Consider the following 9,459-nt stretch of genomic DNA (forward strand, 5'->3'; position numbering starts at 1 on the left):
GCCCGCAAATCGCGCTACCCGATCGCGTCCGCAATCGGCTATTTGGCGCGCACGTCCTTCCCCGAAAACCCGCCATTTTTGCCTAAGGCCACAATGACGTGAATGTCCAAACTCGAATTTGCCTGAGGTCACAAAGGTCGATGAAGGCATTTACGGGTTGTACGACAATCGACGGCATGCAACGCCCACATAAGGTTACGGTTAAAAATGCATCGGGGGACGGATTTTTAGCTAATATATTATATATTTGTGAGTTTTTTAAGCACCCAACGGCTATGGCTGGGCGTCGTGGAATATTTTAAAGAAACACCAAAATCATTCTTATAATATATATATTAAATATAAACAGTTTCACGACGGACGACATAACCCGGCCACAATACCAATTTTTATCCATGACCGGAACTGCTAATAAGTCCTTAAGTACATTTTACGCATCGTTAGACCAAGTACAGTATTATTATAATATAATATTACTATAATAAATATCGAACCGCGGCGACAAATCCGTGGTAATAAGCATATCGCGCACCAATAAATCCCAATACGCCGACAAAGCCTCACCTGCAGGCCGTCCCACCTTGACCATAAGCGACAAAGCCAGCATTTACCAATAGTAACGCTCCCACGCGTTTATTTTCTTTTCCGCGGCTGGGCTCGCGCCACAGTGTTGGACGACAATTTGCGATATTCGACCGCTGATATTCGTCGGCCGCTTATCGCCACGTGCACTTTTAATGGTAATCCCAGTCCAACGTTTTGCAAAGGCCGAAACATTTAAGCAAACCCCCGCCATATCGTCTAACCCCGGTTATGTAACATTTGGACCATGAGATTACCAGACCCTAACCCTGACCCTGGACCAACGACCCACCAGGGTAATACCTTTATCGACATCGCGTCAAGCTCAGAACTTTGTTTGTTTCCTTTCCTCTCCTCAGAGTAGAATCTTCGTCGATAGGCGCCAATAGACTAGCTTCCGTGCTATATTTACCCTGGCCGTGACACAATTCTACTCTCTAAAGAATCGCTGGCCTAGCGATTAACAAATAAGGCGCAACAACCTATCTTTACGCCGCTGGCGAGCGACGAAAATAAATCCGCACCCGACAGACCCGACCCGACCGGAGTTCGACAGGAACGGCAATTCCAGTCCCCGACCACGACCGATCCGACCTATGCCCAGGCTGAAGGACCACCCACCTGCGAGCAGGAAATCACAAAGATTAATTACGAACTAGACGGAGCAAACAGACCGCCCCATCGACGACCCGACCCGATCAGAAAGCGAAACAAACTTTCGCCCAGGCACCAAGTCCAGTGTCGAGGACGAAATCGAAGTTGCATCTTCTTCGCGGTCCCCGGAGCTCAACGTGAACGCACAAGAAAACAACCCCAGAATGATGGGCGACGCAAACGACCCAGCCAGCGAGATCGCTAGGCTAGAAGCGGAAATACTTAGGCTAAGAAACGCGTTGAGAAACGACACACCCAGCCCCAGGCCCTACAGAGAATTAAGGCACCGAGAGCCATCAGTGGAAAGTGCATTCGGCGGAACGAGTTTCAAAGCAAAAGGGATGGCCGCTTGGCCAGCCTTTACCGAGTTCCAAGGAACAGGCGGCATTAACCCTGCTTACAATAACAAAGCAAAAGCCAGAGCCGATTCACCCCCAAAGTTCGCAGGAGACAAGACGCAATTTGATAGCTGGCTGATAAAGGTGGCCGACAAATTCGAAGAAGATGTCGCCATTTTTAGGACTGAGAAAAGTCGGATGCGTTACCTGATGAATTTGCTCGAGGACAAAGCCGAGAAAGCAATAATTACTCGTTACGTTTCAGTTACACGCCCCTTTTCATCAGCAGCCGAAATAATCCAAATCCTAGAATCCATGTACCACGACCCCAACCAGTCCATAGCTGCCAGAGAAGCCCTTAAGAAACACGAGTTTGAGCTAGGCAAGGGCCAAGATATCCACGAGTTTATTGCCACGTTTAATTCACTAGCCCAGCAAGCAAAGGTTCGGGAAGAAGACTGGAAGCAAACCTTGTGGGGATATATACCCGCCGACCTCGATCACCGTTTGCTGCACGATAGTGAGAACATCGACATAGACTACGAGACGTTTTGCCAGTACGTTACCAAAGCCGTTTACAGCAACCAACTGGCACAAGAAAGGCGCAAAGACCGAGAGAGCACCGACAAAACCAGCACGAAGAACGAGACCCGGAGCAGGCAGAAAACAGTTTCGACGAAAGTCCGTTCGCGCTACAAACCCAAAGATTATCAAGGGGATAGAACGGAACCAATCACGATAGCTAAGGCCGGTCGCTCACTGACTTATAAGGAGAAAAAGGCGCATTGGGATGCCAACACCTGTTTCATGTGCGGAAGGGGTGGCCATAATTCCAAAGATTGTCCCGAAAAAGAGAGAATAAGGGATGTCAAAACAGTGAAGCCGAAACAACAAACGAGTAGCTTAGATTCGGAAACCACAGACGAATCGGGAAAAGAGTGAGACCGCCGCAAGCCTCCTCGGTGGTCCAGATGTCTACGATAGCTCAGATTGGTAGTAACCCACGACCTAAATCTTTCATCATTCGAACTCAGATACAGGTTAATGGCGTAGCACTATCAGTTAAAGCTCTTTGTGACACCGGAGCAGATATTTCTCTTTTAATCAGCCCAGCAATCGCTGAACAAGCCGCAGAACGGCTAGGAGCCCGGCTTCAAAGGTTAAAAACCCCGCTACTTTTGTCGGATTACCGCAAACAGGACGCAGGACGCATTACGCACAAACTAAAAGCGACCTTGGAAATCGATGGACGCCGGTTCAGCAACCAAATGTTTTACGTGACGGAAAGTGGATATAATATGTTTATTGGGCAGGATTGGCTAGTTGAACAGGATGTTTGGATCCACCCGAAAACGCAAACGTTCGCATGGCCTGAAAGGACACCGTCGCTGGCAAAATTCTCGCCAGCCATTAGACTTCCGAACATGTTGGACAAGCCCGATCCGGTTGCACAAACCGATGCAGAGCGGCGCGACCGAGCATTCGAACGGGAAACCAAAAGGGTGCAAATACTTCGACGACCGTGGCGCCAAACAACCTTTTTAAAACCCAGACCAACGATTCCGGTCGTCTTGGGTGAGGACCGAGACGTTGTAAATATAGCCGCCCTTTAACACAAACTGGACACCGACCCCCGACAAAAGCGATGGAAATCGTGCCCAATACCCACGCAGCCCATCACGTTAGAAATTGGACCCGAAAAACCCGCCATCAGCCTATCTGCCGTCGGCCGTTCGTACCAATGGAAAACCAACAAGGGAGAACCAATCCCGTTCCCGGAAGATGAAGACCCCGACCATGTCGAACTGGTCCGAAGCAAACTGCCATCCCGACTCGCTCACCTGGAGGGATTCTTTTCGAAAGTAGCTTCCACCAACCTGCCTCCACATCGCCCAGGGCACGATGTAATTTTGGAGCTAGACAAGCCGAAAACAGGATCGCCTCCGACGTACAGGACACCTGTGGAATTCCTGCCGCTCGAAAAGGAAACAGTCGACGAGCTGCTGCGCATTGGGTTTATCGAACCCTGTATGCAGGCCGACCCAGCGCCTGTCCTGTTCGTACCTAAACCACACTCCAAAGAACGCCGTTTTTGCACCGACTACCGATGGATCAACCAGTTTTTAAAAGATCGATTCGTACCAGCCCCGGATGTCAACGGAACTATTTTTAATTGTCGCAATGCAAAGAGGTTTACAAAAATCGACATTATTCGAGCTTTTAACCGGTTACGTATGGCGGTTGGCTCAGAGTACCTCACTGCTTTTCGCACCCGACAGGGCACCTTTCAATGGAAGGTGCTTCCCTTTGGGCTAAAGGTCGGCCCAGCTTGGTGGCAGTCATTTATCAACGCTCAGCTAAATGAACTTTTGGACTTGTTCGCCAGCGCATACGCCGACGATGTTTTGGTTTATTCCGACGGAAACGAAGAAGAACATTGGGACCAAGTAGAAGAGGTTATTTACCGATTAAGCCGAGTCGACCTCCAGGGAGATATTAAAAAGTCTCGATTCAACGTTACCACGGTCGATTATCTTGGCATCGTTATGGACGCAGGTCTGGGCATCCGTATCGATCCAGACAAACTGCAGGCAATTAGCGATTGGAAGTTCGAAGACCTCACGTCCAAAACAGCCGTGCGTTCCTTTTTGGGATTGTGCAATTACATTCGAATGTTTTGCCACCATGCCAGCAGCGTCGCTGAGCCGTTGAACCGACTGTTGAAGAAAGACGCCAAATTCGCTATGGGCCCCGAACAGAGGCGAGCATTTGAGGAAATGAAACGTTTAGCCTGCGATGCACCGGTTATGGCATTTTTTACCCCAGGCCGACCGACTAAGGTAGAAACCGACGCCTCACGCAACGCGACCGGCGGAGCAATCTGGCAACAGCAACCGGGTGGAGAATGGAAGCCTGTGGGATATTTCTCAAAAACGATAACCCCAGCAGAACGCGCATACCCGATCCAAGACCGAGAGCTGCTGGCAGTGGTTCAAACGCTGAAACATTACAAACCAGAATTGTTAGGGACAAGCTTTTTCGTGGTTACAGACCACCAAACTTTAGTTTACTATTCCACAAAACGACTCCTTTCGACTCGACAGGTGCGTTGGGCAAATTTCCTGGCCAACTTCAACATTACGTTTCAGTACCGCCGCGGCAAAGACAATATAGCCGCCGATGCCCTGTCCCGCAAGACGGCAGACCTTCCAACAATTAAAGCTCGGGAAAAAGAAGAACGAACAATAATTTTAATCCCACCTGAGAAGATCACACCTACGGTGGCCGCCGTCAGCACTGCCGACCCAAACGCTCACGTGGTAAGCGGCGCAGATTTGGTAGACCTAATACGACAAGAGAACGAAAAGCAAAAGCTAGGCCAACACCAAGGAAAGCTAGTCGTCCCGGAAACGACTTTAGACGGACAGATTTTTTTAAGGACCGCTCTGATCCGTGAAGCTCACGAGCCCAAAATATTCGCCCACGCAGGACAGAACAAGACGATACAAATAATCAAAAGACGGTATTTTTGGGAGGGCATAAGTCAAACCATTCGGAAATACATCAAAAACTGTCACGACTGCGAGCGAAATAAAAGCAGACACGACAAGACCCCGGGCCTATTGCATCCGCTACCGATACCGAATTACGTTTGGGAACATGTAGCAGTTGACGGAAAGGACATGCCCAAAGACAAGTTCGGATACGACTACGTGTGGGTGTTCGTTTGCAAGTTCAGTCGCCTGATAGCCACCATCCCAGGACAAAAGACCGACACAGCAGAAATCCTGGCCTCCCGATATTACCGATACCTATACCGTTTCCTAGGACTACCTTTCGTTTGGATTAGCGACAACGCCGGGCCGTTCATCTCCGAATTCATGGCGACGATAAATAAACTCACGGGTACTAAACACCGACACGGCAGCGCCCTGCACCCTCAAACACAAGGTGCCGTAGAGATAACCAACCAGGAACTGGACCAAAAACTGCGGTTTTATATCGACAAATACCAGACCAGTTGGAGCGTACATTTGCCTGCTTTGGATTTTGCCCACAACGCCGCGTGGCATTCCAGCCTTGGTATGTGCCCGTTAAAGGTAGTGCTCGGGACCGAACCCCGAAACCCGCTGTCCACCGACCTGCCAACCACGACCGTTAATTCAGACCAGAAACGAAAAGCGCTGCAGATCGTCCGCCAGACTAAAGAAGTCCAAGAGTTGGCTCGCCAAAACGCGCTAAAAACGCAGGCGAGGCAGGAAGAACAAGCCAACAAAAAGCGGCGACCAGTAGATTTTGGGGTTAACGACTATGTTTTCGTTAAGAAAAAAGGGTTTCCGACGACCGCACCGACGACCAGATTGGATTCACAGTGGACCGGACCATGGCAGATTCTAGAAGAACGAGGATATAGCTATGTTTTGGACGTACCTGAATCGTTTAAAGGAAAAAATTTGTTCCACGCAGACCGCCTCCGCAAAGCCGCAATGGACCCATTACCACAACAGAAAAGAGAGCCGCCTCCGCCAGAAGAGATTAACGGAGAACCAGAGTTTGTGGTCGATAAAGTTTTAGCGTCCCGATTATTTGGCCGGAGTAAGATATTGCAATACCAGGTCGCATGGCAAGGATGTGATCCAGACGACACGTGGTACCCGGCTGAAAACTTCAAGAATTCAGCGACAGCCCTTGACGACTTCCACAAGAAGTACAAAGATGCCGCAGGACCGCCGAAGCGATTGGCAATCTGGATAAAAGCCGCTGCCGAGGATAAGTTGGACGAACCGAATCAGGAGGATAACGTGGCGGAGCATGGAGAGTTAAACGGTAAAAGGAAAAAGCGACGACATGGTTAACTTGACAAGAGCCTCGCATGATCTCCTGCGTCGACATACGAGGTTTGGAAGGGGGTAGTGTGACATTTGGACCATGAGATCACCAGACCCTAACCCTGACCCTGGACCAACGACCCACCAGGGTGATACCTTTATCGACGTCGCGTCAAGCTCAGAACTTTGTTTGTTTCCTTTCCTCTCCTCAGAGTAGAATCTTCGTCGATAGGCGCCAATAGACTAGCTTCCGTGCTATGCTTACCCTGGCCGTGACAAATACTAGCATTTTGGGAAAATTTAAACTCTTTAATAGCAAAATTGATTTGTCCACATACTGTCCTGGCCCACATACTGTATATCCACGTTATCCAATATCGCATAAATTTTGTTGAAAAATTTGCATCGCTTTCCCAATTTACGTGGTTATACACGTAAATTTCCGCCGAACGCTCCCATATTTGCCCGATTCCGCCCGTAAACAAAAAGTAACATGAAAAATATACCAAAATCCCACCACCATATTCGCAAATGTTGGGTCGTAGTTTTTCCATATGCAAACTAACTCATCAATTTCCACTTCGAGGGATGCCCTTCGACGGCATTGCACTTCAAAACACACATATTATGTTTTATAGCGGCTGTATCGTTTGGTTCAAAAACGACGTCGGGCAATCTCCCATTGATACAGTCATTGTAACAGGCCTCAAAAGGCGTGAGAGCAGCGATTCCACCGCAGTTTAAGAGAAGGGCAAAAGCGAATGAAAAACGCATTTTTTCGTATTGGGTAAAATGATAATTGAATGAAAAAGGCGAATAAAAGGGGCAAATAAACAGATAAAGCGGCGTTAATTCAAAAGTATATTGTGGAATGATATGAGACGGTAGTAATAGCTGTTGATGTTTAAATGGTTTTAATATAAGATATTTGATTTGGTTTTTATATTAAAATTGCTTGGGCAAAATGTGGTTTAAACTGGTTTCTTTTGGCATGGTATTTTTTAATTTGTAATAAAGGTTATTAAATTGCGTTTATAATTAGAAATATTTAAATTAAAAGGGTTATTTATGTAATTACAGTTTAATAATAGCGGGGAGCATTAAAAGTTATTTATGGGTTTATTAATGCGGTGGATGGGATATTTATGCCTTTTATAATTAACCATTTTTTTAATTTTCATTTTAAAGCGTGTGAGGATCGGGCCCCCAAACCTACCCTCAGAATTACGACTCGATTATATGTTCCAATTTGGGGTGTGGTATGCTCTGCTCGTAATTACCTATGCCCGACTGTTGCAAATTTAACTCGGCGACAATATCACTGCAAACAAGTCAGTATTAACAATAAAACAAGGTAACAAAACAGGGGGGGGGGGCTAAAAGATCGACGCACCATTCCAATTGCATGCAAGTCCAGTAAATTAGGTAGTATCGAATGTCTTTAACGTCCTGTTCTTTCCTGTTGGCACTGGTAAAACGAGAAAAGTGGCTTGACAGAAACGTTAGCAACCAAAACAACGCCATTTTCATACCAAAGGGAAACGATACATTTCCTGAAAAGATGCTGGACTTTGACGCAGGTATAATGGATCTGCCAGTAACTCTCCATAACCCTCCCTAGCTGGCCGTAATAAAAACCAGCCAGGATATTTGCGTACACGTGCCAAATAGACATGCCTGCCATTTGATTACCAATAACGTCGATGGCGTTGGCCAGATAATGTAGACCTGGTGTTACGTCTATGTTTCTCCTCGGCCCTGACGTGGAAGCAGAACTTTGGAAGGAGGCTCGCCTGCTGCGTTTTGGGTGCGACGGCACATTGTTTTGAAAGGCCGGGGAACCTCGAGAACCGCATGGCTGAGAGTTAAGGGAGCCTATGCTATGCATCTCACCGAAGGTGGGAACGATATCGGGAATACGATCCTTGTGGAAACAGATCTCGCCTAGTGCAAGAATGCAGAGAACCACAGCAGTGCTAGTAGTAGTAGTAGTAGTAGTATTATTATTTAACGCCGGGCTCGGCCCGGCTCATTAGCCGGCCGTTAGCAACCTCCCGAGGGGTATCTCGGCGCGCTTTCTATTTTTTTTCTATTTACACAGCGGAAAACAAGGGCATAGAAGCGAATCGAGCCTGACCGGGTTCGTGCCCGGCCCTGCTTACAGGCGCTTGCGGCCAGCATCGTAACCTGGGTATGCATAACGAAATGTGCCCGGTGGCAATATAACTGATGAAAATCGTGCAAGACGCAATGGAACGGTTCGAGCAGGTGGCGAACAAGGCGGTTGTTGGTTGATCAAAAACCAAAGAGTTCGCCTTTTATGGTTGCACACCACCCTTCGCGATCCACGTAAACAGGGTATTTGGTTCCTTGTCAATCTATACAATGACCGAGTTCTCCCGACTACCCGAGATTGCTCGCTCAGCCCACGGGTCATTAGCTCGAATTTACTGGATTTAACAGGCATTGACAGCCCCGGCAAGATTGACTTTGAATCCGGTCGCATCCGGGGGTCAATCCCTCTACTGTAAACAAGGGCGGGTGTGGGGGTGCGTATGTGGAGTACATTACGACGGTTTTTATGCAAATGTCAAATATGGGATCTCCTGACAACTGAATGTACGGTAACAAAGGGGAGCATTCTTGAGCTTAACACCACATGTAAAAAGAGAAAAGAAGTTAAATGGAGAAGGGTTATTCGCCGAGTTTTCTAAATGTCATGTTGACAACAATGGAACCGTACCACATTGGAACGCTTCTTTAGATTGCCTGGCAAGGACTAACCAACAGCAACCCCTTTTTATAATTTATATTTTCGCTCTCATTCACTCGTCTACTGTAGATACGCCGCTTCTCTTCGAGGAAACCCCAAGGCAGGGGGTTAGTTTACAATGTGGCGTGTTGGTGGTGTGGTTGCTTGTGCCAGGGAGCGAAAGCATGAAGTTTCAGCCCGTCCAGATTCTAAGAAAGTGCCAAGCCAACACGAGGGGATTTAGGCTGGGAAAGCGCGAAGATGGCGGACCTATTTCCAGAAGCGGATAACCTCCGGAGGGATC

At 47.9% G+C, this 9,459-nt stretch overlaps 1 protein-coding gene across 2 annotated transcripts; it reads right to left on the bottom strand.

The window, feature by feature from the left end:
* Positions 1–7,464: 7,464 nt before the first annotated feature.
* On the bottom strand, positions 7,465–8,584 carry MGG_17845 (the record flags this gene model as incomplete). Of its 2 annotated transcripts, XM_003720408.1 has the most annotated exons (4): positions 7,465–7,724; positions 7,797–7,892; positions 7,952–8,379; positions 8,541–8,584. In XM_003720408.1, the coding sequence occupies 3 exons, from the start codon at positions 8,582–8,584 to the stop codon at positions 7,825–7,827; spliced, it is 540 nt and encodes a 179-aa protein (XP_003720456.1). In that variant the 3' UTR covers positions 7,465–7,724; positions 7,797–7,824. The 2 variants fall into 2 exon arrangements, with proteins under 2 accessions (XP_003720456.1, XP_003720457.1); XM_003720409.1 differs by having other exon boundaries at positions 7,797–8,379.
* Between the last annotated feature and the right edge of the window lie 875 nt (positions 8,585–9,459).

This window comes from Pyricularia oryzae, chromosome 6 (genome assembly GCF_000002495.2).
Source record: "Pyricularia oryzae 70-15 chromosome 6, whole genome shotgun sequence".
Taxonomy (NCBI): Eukaryota; Fungi; Ascomycota; class Sordariomycetes; order Magnaporthales; family Pyriculariaceae; genus Pyricularia; species Pyricularia oryzae.